A 22011-nucleotide genomic window follows, 5' to 3' on the forward strand; every position below is an offset into this window, starting at 1 on the left:
TGGTGGAGCTTAACTCGTGCAGAAATTAAAATTGGAAATGCAAGCGCGTTACATGGCACTCCACTTTCGTCTCCCAGGCCCCAGCTCAGACTGACTATGGTAGACCACCGTATTCTCACACAAGAAATTTTTTCTTTCGACTTCATCAACAGCAAAAATTATTCTAAAATCTTATAATTTATTCATTTTTTATAATTTCCTTCACAACGAAACGGATCTATTTACCAGCTTAAATCAATAAATTGAATCGTTACATTGATCATTCATTCTCGTATTCTATTCATTCTCTTTCGATACCAATCACAGTTGCAGATTCACATCTGCAACTTCGATCTGCTCCATCAATGGCAGGCGCCGCCTCGGCGCTTTTTCTTTTAGATATCAAAGGCCGTATCTTGATTTGGCGTGATTACCGCGGGGACGTTTCCTCCGTTCAGGCCGAGCGCTTCTTCACCAAGCTTATCGAGAAAGAGGTCCGTTCTCCACCTCTCTATCTCTTCACATATGTGACGATATGCATATTTCCTTTTGATCGGCTATTCCGTTATATCTTATTATACTATTAGATTCGGCTTCAATTAGATAGACGGAGACTAGCGTTTTATGTGCGAGCTTTAATTTATGAATGGCTGAAATACAAAGGCTATCTATTCAATTTTGGTTTGATATGGTTTCAGGGTGATCCGCAGTCTCAGAATCCAGTGGTCTATGACAATGGAGTAACTTACTTGTTTATACAGCACAATAATATATACTTGATGACTGCAACTAGGCAGAATTGCAATGCTGCCAGCCTGCTTCTCTTTCTGCACCGTGTGGTTGATGTAATCGCTTCGATGATTTTGTTTTTCACTCTCGAATTTTGTCATAATAGTATAATTACGAAAGTGTTCATGGTTTTCTTTCAACTTCATACAGGTATTCAGGCATTATTTTGAAGAGTTAGAAGAGGAATCTTTGAGGGATAACTTTGTGGTTGTGGTGAGTAACAAACAAGTGTTTTGTGTGCTTGTAAAGGAAACATATGAAAATGTTAGTTAGAGGCTTGATGGGGTTATAAAGATGTCTTATGCATTTGACAGTACGAGTTGCTTGATGAAATCATGGACTTTGGTTTCCCTCAATATACTGAAGCGAAGATTCTTAGTGAGTTTATCAAGACTGATGCTTATAGGATGGAAGTTGCTGCCCGACCTCCAATGGCGGTAACAAATGCTGTATCCTGGCGCAGTGAGGGGATACGGTACAAGAAAAATGAAGTAGGTTGGCTTTTTTGTTCATGTTACTGATTTATAATTGAGCTCATTTCTGGCATTTTATGGAGGCATTTCTGTTTTTTATCAGGTATTTTTAGATGTGGTGGAGAGTGTCAATATACTTGTCAACAGCAATGGGCAAATAATACGTTCAGATGTTGTTGGGGCACTAAAGATGAGAACATATTTGAGGTGCATGGCTTTTCTGCCAAGTAAATTGTTTGAAGTAAATATGTCTTTTAGGATGAATTATGAATTTATGAAAGGGTTGCCTGTTGTCTATAGAATTATGTTGTCTCCAGCTGGTGTTTGGCTGTATGCCATATTATAGATTTGCAGATATGAATATTAATTTTGGAACTTTCAATTCACAGAGTCTGGTTGATTATTGTTTAGTTAATCTGTTATTCCATTATATTTGCATTTGTATAACATAGCTATTGTCAGAAATTCTCAAGTGGTTGCCTTGGAAATCACACTGCAATTAAAAAACCAGAAAATTTTAGAAGAATGGACCTGTGAGGAGGCTAATCTTTGAGCTGCTACAGTAACGACTTTCAGAATTCTGAAATCACATCTTTGTTTGGTAACATATGAAACTTGTGTAGTAATTGCTCTGGAAAATTATAGGGTTTAAATATGGCCACAAAATTAAAATAGTAGAAAAAAGAACAATTTCAAATTAAAGGAAAAGATGAACATAGGTTGTTGATGAGGGCTGCAATGTTGCATAGAGGGTGGGCAGGATGGAGAAAGTGGATAGAACCTGAGTGTCATGGGAGCATCCTTAGGCATATATGAAAGATCCCATATCCATATACATAAATGAGAATGCATTGAGATCCAAGCAGTATGCATCACTAGAAGCTAATATTATGGCTTCATTTTTCTCTTTCCAATATGTGTGATGAGTCATCCATATAGAATGTTTCTAGTTAAGAGAGAGACAAAATTGTAGACCTAGGAAATTTTGTGAAAGAAAGCTTGAAAGACATGTGAAAGCCTTATTTAACTACAATGCATTTGTTTATCTGTTTATTTGAAAATAATCAGTTTCTAATCTATTGTTTCAATGTATCAACACAATTACCATATAACATCTCTGTGGTCCTTAATTCTCCAAATTCCCAAGTGAAAGCTACTTCAAAAATTAGACCTGCTCTAAAGCATTTTCACTCTAAATGTATTTTCAAGTAAGACTGCAAGAAATTGCCATTCTCTTCCACAATATGTTTTTGATAGTAATGTTATTGAACATCTTGAACTTTCTGTCTTGAAGTGGAGGAATTTTTAAGATCCCTCAGCATAAGGTACTTGTGTATGAAATTGGTTGAAATTGACCGTGCATCATTGTTTCAGCGGCATGCCTGAATGCAAGCTTGGCCTGAATGATAGAGTACTTTTGGAGGCTCAAGGTCGAGCAACAAAAGGAAAAGCTATTGATTTAGATGATATCAAGTTTCATCAGTAGGTCTTCTAAACTTTTTTCTCTAAATTTTTTGGTCTTGAACGTTAGTTAATGATGTGTGTGCATATGCACACATAAGCATATAGTATATACACCTTCATGTGTGATGCTCACATGCATAAGATTACATGTCTCTTTGGAGATGCCTTCATGTTAATATATTTTAATTGAATCTGGGATTATGATATTTTTACTGCTACTTCATTTGCTGACATTTAGCTTCCTGTTCTATATTGCTTTTCCTCTCCTCCTTCTGTTAGATGTGTACGTTTGGCTAGATTTGAAAATGACCGGACAATATCCTTCATACCACCAGATGGATCTTTTGATCTGATGACCTACAGACTGAGTACTCAGGTTTGTCCTATGTTCTTGTATGATCTGCCCCTGCTTTCTTTTTGCTATGTTCTATTGCTTTACTTTTGATGGGTAGGGCAGATAATGATGTATGGCGTGAGATGCTTGATTGCTTGCAATCTAGTAGTTGATCGACATCGGCCCCATACATCAATATACGAACCTTTTTCGCTTATTGAACAAATTTAGAGCATCTGACCTCTACTTTTTACGGTTTCAGGTTAAACCTCTCATTTGGGTGGAAGCTCAAGTTGAAAAGCATTCTAGAAGTCGAATTGAGATAATGGTAAAAGCTCGGAGTCAGTTTAAGGAGCGCAGGTACGTTTATGTTGTGAAGAAAAAATGACGATAAATTTGGTTGCAGAAATGAATCAGTCTGCTGCTAATTGTAGGAAATGGCCCCAATTTAAATTTAAAAACTTGATTTTTGGCTGTTATCAACAGTTAATTTTCCTCAATAAATTAAAGTTGTCCAATCTCTTGAAATGACCACAATATTAGCCATCCATTAACATTTGCCTCCTGTCCGGGTGAAGACAGGGGAGGGAGGAGGGTAGGAGGCATGTTGCTACTTCCATTTTTCTTGTGCATGCTTTACAAATGTTGTACCTGTGGTACAAGTTGAGTACAAGTGTATGTCTAGAGACACTAATGACTAAACTATTCCTTTCTGAAACACACCTGGTTTCTTATTCCCTTCACTTCATTTGTCAGAACCATTAGCATTTCATATTTTATTTATTTCTTTCTATTTTGAACAATATCATTTGTGAATTTACTCTGTTGTTTTTTGGCACAGCACTGCAACTAATGTTGAAATTGAACTGCCTGTGCCATCTGATTCCACAAATCCTAATATCCGTACATCGATGGGCTCTGCTACATATGCCCCAGAAAATGATGCTTTGGTCTGGAAAATTAAATCTTTTCCTGGTAATAAGGTAGGATTTTGTGCATAGCCCCATGAATGCTGTTTTCAACTGCTACTGGGAAAGAGCAAAATTTCATGTTTTTAATCTCATTTGTAAAATATTGTTTTAGGAGTATATGTTGAGGGCAGAATTTAGTTTTCCTAGCATAACTGCCGAAGAAGCAACTCCTCAGAGAAGAGCTCCCATCAGCGTTAAGTTTGAGATTCCATATTTTACTGTCTCTGGGATTCAGGTACATCCTTCAATATCTTTTTAAGGGATCGTGCATATATTTTGCCTCACCTTGGTGGTTCTATGGAAAAGCATATTTAAAATCATTTTAATGGCTGATTCAATAACTACTGCAACGGGGCTGCTCGTGCATTGCTGCCTTTTTAACATCAGCACATCATATGTCAGTTTCATATGTGCAGTGCATCCATGCATTTGTTTTATTAACCGATCCATGTACACGGTCTTGTTTGAGTTCTTATTGGATATGTGAGCCAGTCTTCTCAAATTCAATAATATACCGACTTTGGGATTTTGTAGGTTCGCTACCTGAAGATTATTGAAAAAAGCGGATATCAGGCTCTACCATGGGTCAGGTACATAACGATGGCTGGCGAGTATGAATTAAGACTAATGTAGGAATCTATTGATTATACATCTTCCAGTCACGTAAATATGCATAGCTGTGGAACCTGTAGAGTAATAATGGTGATTCCCAAGTGGTCTCTCTTCCAAATTTTGGTGTCGTAAGAGTTCCTTGTCAAGTTGTTTTTCTCTACCTTTTTTATGTAGTGTTAATGTTGTTTTGATGTCTTGTACATGACAAACATTTAAAAATACACAATTTTTTTTTTTTTTAAATTTCAATCTTGTTTGGCAGTTAAAATATACGAATTTTATGTTGGTTCAATTAGCTTTTACTCAATTTTTCAATCAAACTAATTGACCGAATTTCTCACCAAACTGAATGAATAGGATTGTTCACCTGAAAGATCAACTGAATTGAATTGCTAACAGCTATCAAAAAATTGAAAACTCAAAATTCATATGAAATTCATCTTCTTAGATCCTTGAAAGCAAATAGATCGGAAGCTCATTGGTTTCCTTAGAGTAAGATCGAGGCTTTTTCAAAGGAAAAAAAAAAAAAAAAACTAAAGGCTGAGTATAAAAATCTTATTTCAAGCAACCAGAGATCGGATCTAAATTGGTAAACTTCTCTTTGCTGGTGAGGACAACGATCAAAAGCATATATTGAGAGTCAACCTCTTCAATCAATGATGCTAGAAATGCAATATGGAGAATTGATGGACTTGTAGCGCTCTGTGGCTTGTGTTTTGCGATGCGAGTGAGGAAGAGAAGTTAAGAGTTTTTTTTTTTTTTTTTTTTTTTTTTTTTTTTTTTTTTTTAATTTATATATTATAGATTTCCTTTTTCTTTCTCCGATAGAAAAAAATGGAAAGAAACAAAATTGTTCGGCGCTGAGAATGAGAGAAAAAGGAGAAGATAATGTATGAAATTGTAATATATGAAAATCGCAACTTATCTAACTTTTATCACTCCATGAATTCAAAATATGAAAGCTTTTTTTTTATTATAAATATATAACTATTTTTACTCTTATATTTTATTTATGAAAATTCAATGAATTTTTGTAATGTTAGTTTGAAATAGTTCTAATATATTTTTTCTTTCAAATAGAAAACATCACTTAAAAGTGTTCTTATCTATCTCGTACACATATAAAAGTTCACATGAATATTTTCTATATTGTTCCGTAAAAATTAAATATTTTTGTTTAAATATGAAACATTTCATTAAACATAAATGCTTTTATCGTTTTGAATTCTCTTTATGACAGTTCATGTGAATGTCATCTATCCCATTCTATAATCTTTTAATATTTATTTGTCTCATAAACAGATAATTCCTTTAGATATGTATGTTACAATTCCTTTTAATTTATATGTTGTATTTATGAAAATTTACCTAAATTAATTTCTATCATATTTTTAAAATAAATAATTATTGTCATCCAAATCTAAAATATCAATTAAAAGTGTTCTTATATTTCTTACCACATATAAATATTTTAATTTTTGTGGTTGCACTTACGAAAGTTCACATGAATAACTTTTCAGTGTTCTAACAATTAAATATATTGATTCAAATTTGAGACATTTCTCAAAACATGTTATGAGTTGCCTATACGACAATTTATGTGAGTGTTTTATCCAAATCTAGGACATTCAACTAAACATATATATACCTTCAAATATATATATATATATATGTTTTTACTGTTTGATATTGTTAAAATTTTTAATTTATGTTTATAAAAATTCACAGTGAATATGTTTTTGTCATATTTAAAATGATTCAATATTTTTGTTAAGATCTGAGATGCTTTCACTTCAAAATATCCTTATCTTTATTATAAATAAATTAAAAATTTTCTCATTTCAAATATGAAAATATTTTATCATTTTTTCATCATTAATACCTATAAAATTTTTTACTTATTTTTATTTTTATTGTTATACTTTGTTTTATGCCATAAATTGAAAATTAAATTTGTTAATATATACTAATAATAAGTTAAGTGTCAATGGATAAAAGTAAGTTTGGCTTAAAAGTATTTTTGTTTAACTCACACATGACTTTTAAATTTTAGAATTTACGTTTATGAAAATTCACGTGAACGTGTTTCTTCGTATTTAAAATAATCTAATCTTTTTGTTATCCATTTTAGAATTTACGTTTATAAAAATTCACGTGAATATGTTTTGTCTCATTTAAAATAATTTAATATTTTTATTAAGATTTCACGTGAAAAAAATCAACGTTACAAATAGAGTTAGAAATCTACTTATTTTAAATATGAAAATATCTTATCATTTTTTCATCAACAAAATCTGTAACATTTATTACTAAATTTTATTGTCATACAAATTGATGTGTTTTATATCACATATTGAAATTTAAATACGTTAATTAATGTGCACTATTCGTAATTCAAAGTTGTTTCATTTTAAATATGAAAATACTTTATCATAATCATTAATAATTGTAAAATGTATTATTTCTCTCGTATACGCATGTAATTGTGTTTTTATCGAATTTAAAAATAGTGTAATATTTTTGTTAAGGTCTAAATTATTTTTGTTCGTGAAAGTATTATTATTTACGTTATAGAGAGACATAAGTTTTCTGATTTTAATTATGAAAATACATTTTAAATTGGTCTGAAATATGAAAATAGGCAATTTAAAATATTTTGTCAATTGCAACTACATAATTTAATTTTATTTAAAATTTATTTGTTAGTTTTAGAAATAGACAAATCTTTCACCTTTCTCACGTGAAAGTTTTTTGATTGTACCTTAAATCATTTCATTTCATTTTTAAAAATATATCCGTTTTATTTTTTGCCTTGATAATATCGCATGAAATTTTTCCTATAAATACCTCCAATCCCTTCTCCGTAGCATCATGTAAAACAACTAACAGGTCAGTTCTCTCTCTGTCTCTTTTAAGTTCTTCGTCCCCACCCTCAGACTTCTTCTCTTTTCTTTCTTCTCGAACTGTTTTGGTGCTTTAACTTGCTATCAATATATCCTTCATTTCGAGGTTCTCTTTGCGAAATGAAGGTTAAATTGATAGCAAGTGAAAGCACCGGCAAATATAATAATTAAGAGCTCGAGTAGGTGTGAGCAATGAAGGTTTCAGAGGGACAAAAGGGTGGTGGAGGGAGCGGTTACTAATTCTGAAATTCTTGGCTTAAAAGTGGTAACTTTGTTTAAAAATTGATGCAGGGAGGGGACCCAAAATGCAGAAAGACATAAGGGTAACAACTTCAAAATTGTACAATGGAAGAGATCATTGATGGTCCCGAAAGTTAAAGTTTGGCAGGTACATAATCATAATGTGGTCTTGCAAAATAGATTCTAACAACACTGCGATTAGATACTAACTCTTCAAAATTTTGCAGCTTGGAGTTGTCCCATGTGTGTACCACAAAAATTATCTTCAAAGAGGGTGGTCCATCAGAAAAAGGTAATTTACTCGTATCAATTGCTTGATTTTGGTTTTATGTTTTAAGCTTCGTTTAATGCATTAATTTGATCATACAAGGAAAAAAAATATTTCCTCCGTTTTTTTTTTTTTTTGCATGATTTGACAAAATACGCATATTAAAAATTCAGTCAATAAAAATTATTTTGCCATTTTTTATCTTTAATAACTCATTTCATTTAATAAACAATTATAAAGATTATTATAAGTAAAATAATTATTTACATATTTAAATTTAGAAAATAGGACAGGATATCGAACCGTTTGATAACCAAATCGCAGTTAATTGCATCAACCAAATTTAAATGGGTTTTTTTATTTATTTTTTATTTATTTATAATTGCTAAAAAAAAAAGTACAGTCATAAATAATTTTATAGTAAAGAAAGTAATAACGTAATTATAAATGGAAATTTATTTTTCAGGACATCCATCATTCAATACCAATTTATAACTATTAATTTTTAAGTAATCCATCATCATCACACGTAATAATAAAAATATTTAAACATAAGTTATTATAATTTTCAAAGCATTCATACATTAAAAACATTTGCCTGTTATAGTATATTTTGTTATTTATAACTTGTAGTACTTTGTTTAAGTCAATAATAAGTATTAATTATAGGGTAATTATTTTCTAAAATTGAGCACACCATATTAAAGTAAAATTTTCAAGAAAGATTTAAACTGTGTATTTATAGATTTTAGATTTATATTTTATTTATTAAAAGCATACTTGTTACATTAATAAGTTAATAATTAATTAATTTCCTCAAATTGACAACTATACGAATTAAAGTAATATTCATAATTGATTCTGAAGCATTTCCAATTCCCCAATAAGAAATATAAACAGAGAGAAAAAGAAAAAAAGTCTAGAAATTTGGGAGAAACGGATAAATTTTCACTTGATAATTTTTTTTTTTCCTTTAATTAAAATGATAAATATAAGAATAGTCCTGCTCATCTCTCCTTCAGATGTTGGTAGACATCGTCAATAGTAATATTAGACAATCTGTTTATAAACAAAAGAATATTGTCATCTCGATCCAACAAGCTAATTCTAACATACTGAACACCAACTCCGAAGTATTTCCCACTTCTGGTCAGTATCTTATTAAACCGAAGAAAGCTTTCGCAATCCTCTATAGGTTCTTCACATTTTAACCATGCAAAAGCTGCGCAAGAACACAGTACCAAAACGTTAATTTACTATCTTTACCTCCTAATGCCAAAGAATGAAAATGGAAACAGCAGCTGAAATTACCAGGTTGGCTTTCGAAAAACCTTCCGCGAAAACTACAAAAGCCGGGAGAGAATTCAGGCAAACTAAATAAACCGCTGACTTTCACTGCCGCCCTTAAGAGTTGCCACCTCTCTGCCATGACGTGATAAGCAAACTCGAAGAGAGACTTATTATTGGCAGAAGATTCACAGTTATCAGACACCACGTCTAAAATTTTACTTGCCCGTAACTGAGAATCCTTTGACACGCCTATGCTGTTGAGCTCTATATACTTAACCATTCGTTTTGCAACTTCTTTGTTCTTCACAAGAGCCCATCTGGTAAATGTTCCAATGACAAGCAGTAGAATAAGCATATAGAAAAAGTCTGTGGCATTAACGTAGAAATAGTCTTTATAGGTGTAAATAAATAACTTACCCTATGCGCATACCGGCGTGTCCAGTTGTCTTGGAGACGGTGAACAACATGATTTCATGGTCAGCCGGAGAAGAAATGGGAGTATATTGGGGCCAATAGTAGGCAAGATCGTGAACCAATATACCCTCGGTTCGGTTTAAGACAGAACGCCTGACAAATCCATCTGGGTTATTAGGGGATGTCACTAGCTCAATGTATGGCCCTTCTTTTCTGAAATGTGTGGCATCCCCTTCCCATCTGTACAGCCCGGATTTCAGGCAATCTGTGATTGCCGGATAAGACTGCATAAAATTTCCCAAATTATATTACATACACCATATAAGATAACCAGCAATGAAAGATACTCACGGAGTAGAATGGGGCTGCAGATACAACACTAATAGGTTGCTCTGCATCTTGCGGAGCAAGAGCATATAACACAGCTTGAAAAAGTTGTGTAGAACCTGTGCCGACCACAATCTGTCGGTTCTCAGTTACTGCATTTCCAACAATTTTATGGAGCCTAACTATTTGTTTGGCAAATTCAGGCTCCAAGAACCAGCAAGGATTCGTTATATCAGAAAAATAGCTCATAGATTGCCACCCTGGAATTATAATCGTTGCTTCGTCACCCATTTCTTGCCAGAATCTCTCGTACATGGTAGGATCGCCACTTCATTAACCAACCATACAAAATAAATAAATAATAGAACCTCAATAAATAAATTTATAAATGTAAAGATAGTTTTATTTTATTTAAGAAATTAAGTAAATAATTGGATTAACATATTATCAGTGTAATTTTTATGTTGCTTCTTACTGACCCACTAAGCAAAGATGCGCTTACAGGACCCACAAAGTGGTAGGTCCATATAGACATAAGCCCACTTCCCATTTAACCAAGAGGTCATTAAGCTACCAAAGAAATAGATAGTCCCACATCTTTTTTTTCTTTTTTTTTTTTAATTATAATTCTTTAGATCTTTTGAAAGGCCAACTACCAAAACCAATAGAAGGGTTGAAATATTAAGGAAAAAACATAGAACAGAGATGGGACCCCCAGACATGCATATACTAGTTTTAACCATAAGTGCAAAAATGGGCTCCTCCAATTTGCTATTAACTTGTATAAAATTATACAAAAAAAAAACTGTTACAAAGCTTATGTGGAGTTTCAAGGTCCACAAAGCACCACAACTAAGCTACGAAATGATGGTGCTGGTCAAAACGCCACCACTAAGCACCACTGATGGTGCAAAATCTTGTCCAAGAAACAAAATATTTTACTCACCCTTCAACTTGGGAACAGAGAGAGGACAAAAAACAGTAATCAAATCAAGTACTTAAAAAAGGCTCAGGTTTTAAACCAAATGTATGAAAAATCTAAAATACTAACAAAAGAACCTGTTTTGAATCTATGAACTGTCTTTGTCTACTCTCTGCCCAAGCACCATAAGCTTACAAAGCATGGGTTGGTAGTCCCCTGAGGTAAGCATGCCGCTTAACGCACGTTATGGAATCCAAGTACAGATTCAGTATTAAATAAATTAGAGCAAGAAACTAATAATTACTCCAAATTGCCCTTGATAATGATTATGAATATGATATTTCAGTTTTGCCCTTCTCTTCAAATTTATAACCAAGGACAAAGAAAATGTTAATTTTACAGAAACTACACCAACTCATGCAACAGATAATGTCAATCTTGATTTTTTTTTTTTTTTCTTTTTCAAGATTCAAGAATAAAAGAAAGAAAGAAAATGTTTATATGCACTTACTGGTCAAGATTGATGACTCTCTCGTCGTCCCCGTCAACAGAAGGAGCTGAAGAAGAAAAGGAATAGGAGGTGGATGAAGAAACAGAGAGATGTGTCCCCTGCAGAGACAGTTCATCTTTAAGCGCACCATCACCAGCAATCAATGGCTGGTTGTCCACAGATAGCTTCAAAATGAAGCTTAAATTGATAGCAATTGACACTAAAAGCAAGTTCCAAACGGTGAAAATATCAAGGAACCTTGCCATTTCTCTCAGAATTTAGAGCAAATGAGCTTGAAAAAACAGGGGATTTGGCAAAAAAAACAGTGTGTTTAGCAGAAAACAGAGGAGAAACACAGGACAGAGCTAATAGGTAAGAGTAATGGAGAAACCGAAAGAAGGGTTGTAGCAAAATCAAGAAGATAAGGTAAAAAGGGCTCGAGTGCCAAATGGGTGCTGGAGAAAAGAGCGGTTGTAACTATGGATTCTGTGATTGAATTACAGCAATGAGCAGTTTGGAAGGACTCTAAAAACTGCCGGAAACCGATAGAAACAAGTGGGATTCTTGGGTTTCTAGAGCCTTTTAGCGCATGAGAAGTGTCAGGTTTTGGAACAAAACAAACAAAATTTGTTGCTCAACTTTTCAGAGAATAAGCGGAAAGAAACGTTCAAGTCAGTTGGATTAATACGTTCCTCAAAGTGAAGAATCAAAACCAATAGCAAGAAAACAGCGGCAGTATTGGCCGTCTTATTGAGAGTTTTAAATTGAAACGACTGAGAAACCAATCAAAATCAAAATATGGCATTCTTGATTTTGGACAAAAAAAAAAAAAAAGAAAATACAGAAAGAAACAGAGAGGGAAAAACTCAAGAAATGATATTGATGGCTATGGGCGCTAATACCCGCTGGAAATTTTATTGCCTTGTCCTTGAAAACACCTCCGACAGGGAAATTTTCCCAAGAATCAAGAAATCCTACTTTCTATTTTCCTGGAAAATTTGCAGTTTTCCCTATGCTAGATCTCGATAAAATACAAGGCACTACCATTAAAAGTGTAGAATTGTAGATTCACTGTTCCTTTCCTTTCTTTTTTCTTTTTGGATATAAATAATAAATGTATAATATTGTATGGAAATAAATTATTATAGTAATACTAAATATAAGCACGAGCAGAAAGGGAAGATTAAAAAGCTGCTAAAAAACCCATGCTTTCATTTTCTTAGCTAATTTTATTTTTTTTTATATTTTCTTTTCTTTAATTTACCTTTTAATTTTAATTTTTTTTAAACTTTTATTGATATTTGCTTTTCAAATCAAAGGTGTCATTTCATTATCGATGTAAACAAATGGAGTCTTTGCGATAGATTCAGAATTGACAGAGTTTTGCTTTGGGAGATTCATGCATGAACTAATTTTGTTTTATTTTATTTTTTAACATTCTGTGATAGGAAGATAAATAATTGTGATTAGTGATTTTTAATAAATGTTTATGCTTTATTCTAATTTAATTTAAAACAAACATGAAACACATTTTCTAAATTAGACTGTAAATATCCCATTTCAATTCAAAATTGTATTGTATTATTTATAAACTAAAATAAATCCTTAGCTTATAAGCTCAAAACAGAGGGACACATTTCACCTACATATTAGTGGAGCTATGTCATCAATGCTATCAGTTGTTTGTGCACCAGAGGATCATTAATTAATTTATTATTATTTACAAGAAATTAGCTATAGCAGTGAAGTAAAACTTTTATTTTTTTATATCTAGTAGGCAAGAGTGGTAAACGAGTCAAGCACGTTAAATTCAATTCTAAGCTCAATCGAATGAAAATATAATTGAGTATGAACTTGAAATATTAAGCTCGAATTCAACTTTTTCTTTATAATCCATAATTAGAAAAATTTAACTATTCAGATTTAAATTTGAATTTGACTCATTTATTAAACAACATATACATATACTTTACTAAAAAAAAAAAGTTAAATTAAACATTTATTGAAGGTTATGCTTTTTCTCTATTATTTTTTGGTTGAATCTAATGTTTTAAAAATATAAATCAATGTCTTTATTAGTTGTCATGCAGAATACAGATGGAATTGATTCTCTAAGAACCCATGACTTCAATTAAACAATAATAGTGTGTAGTGTTTTGTACAAGCAATAGTAATAAGTCAACAAAAGAAATATCTTTATATTCATAAATCCATATATTTATGTATTATTAGGGTTTTTGTTTCTATTCTTGATATTACTCATATGGATTGTAATTTTATATATATATATATATATTTGTAATTACTTAAAAGAAAGTTTTGATATATTCGTAATCTTGATAGTTTCCACTTTTAGTATTTTTAATTTATCATTATAATTATTTTATTTAACCAAGACTCAAAGACAAATGATTCCACCCCATCTCATGGTAGATATATGAGCATCAAAATAAATTATTCTAGAAAGAGAATCCATTGGTTTTTACAATAAATTTTTTTTCATATTTTTTTCAATATTTAGAATTCAATCCAAACAAAATACTCATAAGTAGGGGTGTTAAAATGAATCATGGTACAAAAATACCATTTCCTAACACGGAAATTAAACGAGTTAGGATTGAGTCTAAATGCATTGGTGCTATAAACGGGTGACTCACATATGATATGAATTTAAATGGGTCATATTATGGATTGACTTGTCTAACCCTTTTATTTAATGGTAAAAATATAATTTCATATATGATATATATATATTAAGAGCGGGTTATATGTGTTATGTTTTTATCCGTATAAAATCCATTTAATTATTAAGCGGATTATACGTGTTGTGTTCTTGTCACTAATTTAATTTTTATGTTGTGTTTCTGTCACTCGTTTAATTTTCGTGTTGTATTCATATTGACTCTAACAATTTCGCGTGTTAAGCGGTTTCACGTCGAAACCAACGCTCTAACCCATGAGTGGCAGTAAAAGCTCCATCTCTGTCCAGTTTCTTGCTTAAAAATCTAGCAGAATGAAATTAAAGATGAAAGCGAAAAAACACCTAAATTCTTAATGTACAAATTGGCTGAACCTCTTGTTTTTTAAGGGTCCACAAAATCAGCAATCTTGAAAAGGATTCAAGAAATTGGGACCAAGAATTTTAACTTCTTGAGAGCTCAGTCACAGCAATCCTTTCCACAATATTGGTAACATAACGAACACAGCCTAGGATTTTTTTTTTTTTTTTTTTGGTTTAAAGATGGTCCTCCATCTAGCAACTCTAGTCTTTGTTTCATCTTGAGGCTTCTGCAACCTATTCATAAGGAGATGGTCCTTCTCATTCATAGGTTGCAAACTTAGCCAATCATTCATCGTGTATTATTGAAATGAGGCACTACTTTTGTAAACTTGGAATTGACTATAGGATCTTATTTCTTTTGCTGCCAATAATTTTGAATTTATAAGCTCATGTTTGTTTTCTATGGAAGATTCATGGAGGCATGGCCAAAAAACAGTAGCTTGGACCGACAAGATTTCTTTTTTTTTTAACCTGCCAATGTGAATATTAGTGTCTAGTATAAATCGCAAGCATTTATCAATGACCTTTTGTATCAAATCAAGAACAAGTAATGCTAAAATCCAATTTATGTACATTTTCTGCTCCAACTAAATTCGAACTGATAACCCTACAACATCTTAAAGAGGACTTTCAATAAAATTGCTTCCGATAAAAAACAAAGGAATGAAGATGGAGGGATGTTCTTGTCAATTGGAAATAAATAAGCCAAGATTCCTCGAATACTAGTGCCAGTCTATTTGGCAATAATTGGATATGGGTTTTCTGATCATATGAGCAAATGGACAGTTAAAGGGAAATATTCCATAACAAAGCAGAATTGTAACCTTTCCAACTATAATCATTTCCACCCATTAGCACCTTTTGTTTCCATTTTCTTTCCTCACCTTCATCATTGCATCCTTTTCCATAAGGAACCAATCCTCGGGTGGACATAACATGACGAGTCACCTTTAGAACACTCCATAACTTGATCATTGTTAATTGAACATATACTCCAAAAAAAGATAATATTAACATTAAAATGAAAAGGTGAATCTAAAGCAATTTTGTACCAAAACTTGGCTAATGCCATACAAAAGATAAAGCTCTGTAAATCTGCTCGTAGCAAAGAGGATCAAAAAAAAAAAAAAAAAAAAAAAGGAATCTGCATAGGTATGCAAATCAGTATTTACATTCACAAATAACATAACCAGTTAACCACACATAAGGGCCAGTTACAATATGTAGTTTACAATGTATACTCATAAATTGCCACTTCAATCTTGTATGCACAAAAAAAAAAAAAAAAAAAAAAAAAAAGAATTTGAAGAGTAACATCGCATGACCCAAGATTCTGATGTTATCCATTGTGCATCAACTTATCCAGCACAATATTAAGGTCCACTGACTGGCCATTCTCTGTCAGTTTTTTCACTGTTGCTCTCACCAAGTCTCTTCGAAATCCCATACCAACAACCTTGTCAACAACATCATCAACTGGTATCGTGTTTCCACTCCCGCCAGAGCTTGATTCACTGTCCACACTAGAGGCAGTTGGAATAGCATGTTGTAATACACGGGCAGTTGGCAACTGAGAGTAACTAATTTCACCACTGTTGGCAACAGGGGCTGGTGAGGGTTGCAAAGGTTTTGCAATTGACTTGCTATTATGTGTAGGAGCAGTATAACCATAGAAGTCCACGATATTTGTGTATCCTTGTGGATGCCGTTGAACTTGTGAATTTCCAGCAAAATCCGAATAACGCAAGTTTGAGGGTTGATCAGCAGAAACGGTATTAAATAACTGGGAGGAGAGAGGAGGCACATCACGTGGCTGAGAAGGTGCATGGATGCTTTGAGATGATGGCGCATAAGGAACTTCTTCAAGACGATAGACTTGAGGATTCACTCTTGTGAAAGGTGGATGCACTTGGGGCAACTGAGGTAAGTGTGAGTCTAAAGGAAGATTATATGGTGGTTGATAAGGCTGATGACTGTGAGTTGATGGCTGTGGCTGCTGAATTGAAGGAACATATTGTTGATGACTGGTTCCTGGGGTCGAAACTGGCAGTGGATAATAAGCTCCTTGATGTGGAACTGGAGGTACAATGCTCTGGGGTAGCTGGGAAGGAAGTTGTGGTTCAGTTGCAGCAACAGTGGGAAGGTAAGATGCTGAATGCGCAGGAACCTGTGGTGCTGTAACTCCAAGTGGAGCCGGAGAATGATGTTGAAGAGGTAAGTTTGTGATATTAGAAGAGAAAGCAAGAACTGGCTGTGCACGAAATACTGGAACTGGATGTGGTTGGTTGGATTGCTGAGAGACTGATGACAATGCTTCTATACCCGAACTTGATTCAACAGTATTGTTTAGTTTTTCTGGTTCTCGGTCATCCTTCAACACACAAAGCTTTGTCAGCCGCAGTTGAGCCTCTGATATCTCTTGTTTATCACTCAGATCTTTGATCCCACTTTGAACCTGCAAGAATTTGCAAATAGCAATAATGGATCACTATGTTAAGAAGCACGAACTGGCATCCAACACTGGTCTGAATAACCAATTGCTCTCCAACAAAATATCTGCAAGGTATCACTCAGAAAGGAGAAATTTTGAAAGAACACACATGCTACAACTCCCTGAGCATTTCTCACTTAGACAAGGATATTACTAATTTGTATTTGACCCTTCAGATATCTTGAAAATCCAACCCTGTAAGATTTTACGATTCAACTTGGCACTTGGCCTCGCCATCTCACGATGAGGCCTACATTTAATGCATTCAACTATATCAAGACTAAGAGTTTGAAAGATTGCCTCCCTGACCCATTGGATTCATTCAACCTAAAAATTCTAGACCCTCCCTTTCACTAATTCTAAACTGTAAATCCTCAGTTTTGCCAAGCCCTAGCTCGCCACAAAAAGATATGGAATCTACCCGATATGAATCCGGTGTTCTTTATGCACCCTTACACAATCCAGCCACAATTTGAGGATGAAGACAAAAATAAACTAAGGAACGCAATAAGCTAAAATACCTCTATTAGAATAGTCTCTAGCTCCATTAGCTTTCTGTCAGTACTTCCATGACTAAATTCAACTGATTCCTTTAAATCATCAAAAGTATTTTCTGCTTGGCGTGTTCTACTTTCCATCTGAGATAGTCGTGCACTGAGACACTCCACAGCGTGCAGCAAAACATCAACATGTTCCTTCAACTTTTGATCAATACTTGAAATCAATTCTACATCACTAAAAATCCCAGCTTTCTCACCAGAGAATTTCGTAGAATCAATATGGTCCTTTGAACTCCAACCCTGTAAGTTATGACCAAAACCAACACTTCAAACATTATGCAATGCAAGTATTCAAGCAGCACCTAGATTCTAGAACACATGTAAGCGGATGTCATTTGAACATATACAGCGAATCATTATTTTGCAAGCTAACTCCCAGTGCAATCTGTTTTTGAAACATTATACTAAATTAAAAAAAAAAAAAAAAAAAAAGGAGGCTTGGACAAAATAAATCAAGAACAGGGCAAATTGGGTGAAATTCAGCTAAATTAATAACAATAGTAATAATAATGAAGAAGAAAGCACTAGAGAATGATGCCCCAAACCTCGAATTTGAACTAGATTAAAAAATAAATAATTAAACTATCTATTAACATGAAAATTAAATCAACTTACCCACCCTTCTAACCAAAAATACCATAAAGTTTGGATCTATCCAAAAATCCAGCAAGAGAAATTCAACTAATAAAAGGATGTTTCTCTATGTGCATTTTACTCGTAAAAAAATTTCAGCATCCGGTCTTAGCTCCTTGCAATTTCCGAGGCAACAGAACACCATATGTAAAAACAACAAAATAGAACCAAAGCTAAAGAACAAGAGCAGGTGAGACAACTGAGGAGAGAATGATACTCTGAAGTGGGTTCCTTCGAAAGATTTTGTATGCGACTGAATTGTGTGGAAGTCGAAGCCGCGATCTTGATCGTCTTCTTCCTCTTCATCATCGCCTAAGAAACGTCTCCGGTATTTGGAAAGTTCAGTGATTTGCTTATCCATGTACTTGGATGAATTCATCGTTGAGTAAAACTTTGCATTCTTAACTTGGCGAATTAGAGCAACCGAATTCTCTTGATTTTCGTTGAACACAAAAGTATCATCGAGACATTCCGTCTTTATCCACGGTTTTGCTTTGCAGCCCCACAATCCTTTTTCCGACTCGTGTTTTATTTACGCTATTTCCCCTTTTCCTGTTATTTTACCTGCCGTCTTAAAGCCAAACGGTAACGTTTTTGTACTAAAATTTACTACAGGCACGCTGCTTGTCATTTCTTGGAATATTTGTCGTTCACAAATCACAATCCATAGAAGAGCAAAATGCACGAAGCTGAACAGAATGGCTTTCACTTTTTCTCCCATCCGGATAACTGATGGCTCAACATTGCCATTAATAATATACCTGCAACAAATAAGCTAGCCCGGGGTTTACAATTCATTGACAGTTCTGCACTACAAAATCAATACTACACTCGCATCATGGCTCTCAGGACCCATATATTAGGACGAATCCACTTTCGAGTTTAAGTTTAACTCAAAAGAAGTAGTCAACCATTGAAATTCCAGGAGAACGAAGCCAAGGGACTTGAATTTTAACCATACAATCATCATAACAGAACTCCATACACATTCCATCAATCTTGCACTCATTTGGCTCTTGCGATGCAAAGATCCTCCATTCCCCACTTCCCTTCACTCCGATCCTCACGCTATTTCCATTCTCATCAACCTCAACAGACTGAATTGCACCTCCAGAATTGAGCATGTTCACTAATCCAATTGGAGCAAATTGGATCAATTTCCTTGACAAGGCCTGCACTGGAGAAACTATAAGCAGCTCGTAAGTAAATGGCTCTAGTGAAAACTCCAATTTCTCTGTTGGCTTCATAAGCTTAAGCTTCTGTTCCTGGAACAAATACACAGCAAACCGGCTCACTCCTTCGGTGTTAATGGCAACTGGGTTCTTTCCATTTTCCCACTCAATATCTTTAGGACCTGCCAAACAATCCATCCTGTTTTTAAACTTGGGTGCTCCCATGTTCCTCCTAGTTATGCAACACCATCCTCCTCCTTGACAATTAAATAGTCCAAGAACTCCTATATACTGAAACAAAATCAAATGGAAAATATTAAATCTGATGGCTATACGAACTACTAGAAAGTATTAATGAATTAACAGTCAGGTATTATCTGATTAGTATGGTATCAGCTTCTGATCTTAGAAATGACTTAATTTGAACTTTTTTTTTTTAAAAAAAAGAGCAACTTTATAGCATCTTAACTTTATTAAGGTTCCAGAGCTTGAGCATGGTTTTGCCATCATGCAAAGGGTCGTCAAAGAGGCAATCTCTCGTAGGAAGAGCATGAGATTGGCAACGAAGAACGGAGCCATCGGGCAAGACTGAGGTCTTAAGCAAGTTGAAGTTGTGTTGTTGAATTTGGCCGCTCACGTAAATGGGTCCTCCAGAAATGGCCCTGGAGGCACCATGGAATCCGGCTAATTAATGGGTGAGTAGTTTGGAACATGTCCCAATCTGGGTGCATAAAATTGCATATCCACAAGCTATTATAGACACAGTGCACAATGTGGCATCCTTGTAGACAAAATGACCCACTTGGATCTCCTGCAGGGTCGGAGCTCCAAAAGTCATCTCCGACAACAAAATTTACACATTGCCCCTCATTTTTCATACATTATTTTTAAATAGACTTAAAAAAAGAAGCATGCTCAGAGAGAGATTATAAATTCTCTCAGTCAAAATCACATACCAACACATCCTAGTGAAATAGCCTCTGTTCCAAGGAACACGAAGTCATTGCCTTCCTCCACACTAGCAATAACACCGTTTCCATTAAAATGTTTTCTTATAGAAGCACTAAGAGCCTTGTAATAAGCTTTAGCGACTTCCACTTACTCACCATATTCCTCTGATACCATCTCTAGCAACTGGCAAGTGGCAACCACACCAAATTAATAGTTTCTATTTCAATAATATAATTAAAAAGCTTAACCTAGTAAAACATTTATCAAAAACAAATTTAATTTCACAATTAAAACCTTAAAACCTTACATGAATCACATCAATCTTGAGACCATTAGTACCGTCCGATGCAAGACTAGAATGAAGCCCATCGAACAATTCATAGGAGAAACGACCTTACACTGAGGCATGCCATGAACGTTGGGCCTAATCCTACCCCAATAACCAAGCAATGCATGCCAAACATATACATAATCTAATGCCCTAAATTCCTTTTTAAGGTCTTTACTGAAGACACCCATACCCTTACTAAAGGGTACCCTAGAACTCTCATAGTTCCTAAATTTATAATTTACTTGGATACTTTTTAGCCTTGGACTTTCATTGGGCTTTATAGTCCCAGCAACCATACGGTCCACACCTTCTACATCATCACTAGGGGTTTTGATCATCATGACAAATGGATTGCCAACCACCATCAATAAGGACCCAATTTGGAGAGCACCCACCCTCTTGTAGGCCACTGACCCCATCTTTAACTGATTTAGGATCCACCCCCGGTAAACAGAATCCCAAGTGCACCACCCAAATCTGTCCACAATACTTGGTGGAGTCTTCTCCCCTGAAAGCTTAAAAGTGCCTAAATGGGACCTAACGACTTTCACAGCATCCTTTATAACCCTATACGGGTCAAAAAACACATGCATGTATAAACGACTTCTAAAACTGAACTCAGTAACCAAACTGGACCCACTGTCAACGCAGATATCCACGTCATCGTCTTCAATACTGGCTTGAAGTGAAGATCTGAAAGATCCTTCAATTAATGGAAGTAGAAGATCGTAAGGTCGATTGGAGTCCGTACTTCTGAGTTCTGTCCAAAAGGATTATTTGGGTTTCTACTTCCACGTCTTTTCCGCTATTGCCAATCCAATGAGTGTTCCACCACAACTTGAATCTGAATATGCTCATAAACCTTATGCCTCTTAGCTTGCCAATCGGTGTTGCGTGCCAGCTTCTTGGCTCATCAAGACGAAACCTACGAAGCAGTCCGCCGCCGATGGTGTAATAACAATGTTGGTAGGGACTTGTTTGAGAATTGGATGGCCGTTGGCGAGAAAGTTTGACTCTTCTAATGTGATTGATAACGGTAATTCGCTATCGATTGCATGCTCAGTTAAGCATCTTTGCTTACAGTTGGAGCCATGGAGGAAGTCAGCTTCTGTAATGGAACGTAGAAAGAGAGAGAGAGAGAGAGAGAGAGGGAAGGGGGATTTGCTTTGTGCGTTACGTTGGTTTGTAAGGTGGCGAGATGATATGATACGGTGTTGAGAAGGCGGTGGAGGGTTGCATGCAACTGGCCAGCGGTGGCCTTAGCGGTGGAAATTGGAAAAAAAATTTTCGGGAAAAGGGAATCGTGCTACTGCTTTTCCAAGCCAGGCAACTGTTT

General features: G+C 34.4%; 3 protein-coding genes, 1 long non-coding RNA gene and 1 pseudogene across 6 annotated transcripts; 2 read left to right on the top strand and 3 right to left on the bottom strand.

Annotated features, from left to right (window-relative positions):
- Positions 1-86: 86 nt before the first annotated feature.
- Positions 87-4865, top strand: LOC105640329 (AP-1 complex subunit mu-2). Its single transcript, XM_012224610.4, has 11 exons — positions 87-473; positions 678-824; positions 919-981; positions 1083-1259; positions 1345-1448; positions 2616-2723; positions 2985-3081; positions 3302-3399; positions 3881-4022; positions 4123-4245; positions 4545-4865. Exons 1-11 carry the CDS (start codon positions 345-347, stop codon positions 4641-4643), a joined length of 1287 nt encoding a protein of 428 aa, XP_012080000.1. The 5' UTR covers positions 87-344; the 3' UTR covers positions 4644-4865.
- A 2820-nt stretch (positions 4866-7685) lies between these two features.
- On the top strand, positions 7686-12315 carry LOC110010200 (uncharacterized). Its single transcript, XR_002285184.3, has 3 exons — positions 7686-7913; positions 7993-8057; positions 11454-12315. It is a non-coding gene; the product is annotated as an uncharacterized LOC110010200 (long non-coding RNA).
- TAR2 (tryptophan aminotransferase related 2) lies at positions 8960-11742 on the bottom strand. Its single transcript, XM_012224611.4, has 5 exons — positions 11498-11742; positions 10089-10392; positions 9741-10021; positions 9345-9640; positions 8960-9255 (listed from the first exon to the last, which is right to left on the bottom strand). Exons 1-5 carry the CDS (start codon positions 11740-11742, stop codon positions 9041-9043), a joined length of 1341 nt encoding a protein of 446 aa, XP_012080001.1. The 3' UTR covers positions 8960-9040.
- A 3375-nt stretch (positions 12316-15690) lies between the features above and the next one.
- LOC105640331 (uncharacterized) lies at positions 15691-18746 on the bottom strand. Of its 2 annotated transcripts, none has more exons than XM_012224612.4 (3): positions 18439-18746; positions 17550-17828; positions 15691-16992 (listed from the first exon to the last, which is right to left on the bottom strand). In XM_012224612.4, exons 1-3 carry the CDS (start codon positions 18598-18600, stop codon positions 15877-15879), a joined length of 1557 nt encoding a protein of 518 aa, XP_012080002.1. In that variant the 5' UTR covers positions 18601-18746; the 3' UTR covers positions 15691-15876. The 2 variants fall into 2 exon arrangements, with proteins under 2 accessions (XP_012080002.1, XP_037493217.1); XM_037637289.2 differs by lacking the exon at positions 18439-18746 and adding an exon at positions 18208-18428.
- Positions 18747-19051: 305 nt separating this feature from the next.
- LOC149492960 (galactinol--sucrose galactosyltransferase-like) lies at positions 19052-21768 on the bottom strand (annotated as a pseudogene). The gene is made up of 4 exons (XR_016322922.1): positions 20652-21768; positions 20354-20527; positions 19863-20259; positions 19052-19684 (listed from the first exon to the last, which is right to left on the bottom strand). The product of XR_016322922.1 is annotated as a galactinol--sucrose galactosyltransferase-like (transcript).
- Positions 21769-22011: the final 243 nt, after the last annotated feature.

Source organism: Jatropha curcas, chromosome 10 (genome assembly GCF_041381405.1).
Source record: "Jatropha curcas cultivar XTBG-Jc1 chromosome 10, XTBG_Jcur_1.0, whole genome shotgun sequence".
Taxonomy (NCBI): domain Eukaryota; kingdom Viridiplantae; phylum Streptophyta; class Magnoliopsida; order Malpighiales; family Euphorbiaceae; genus Jatropha; species Jatropha curcas.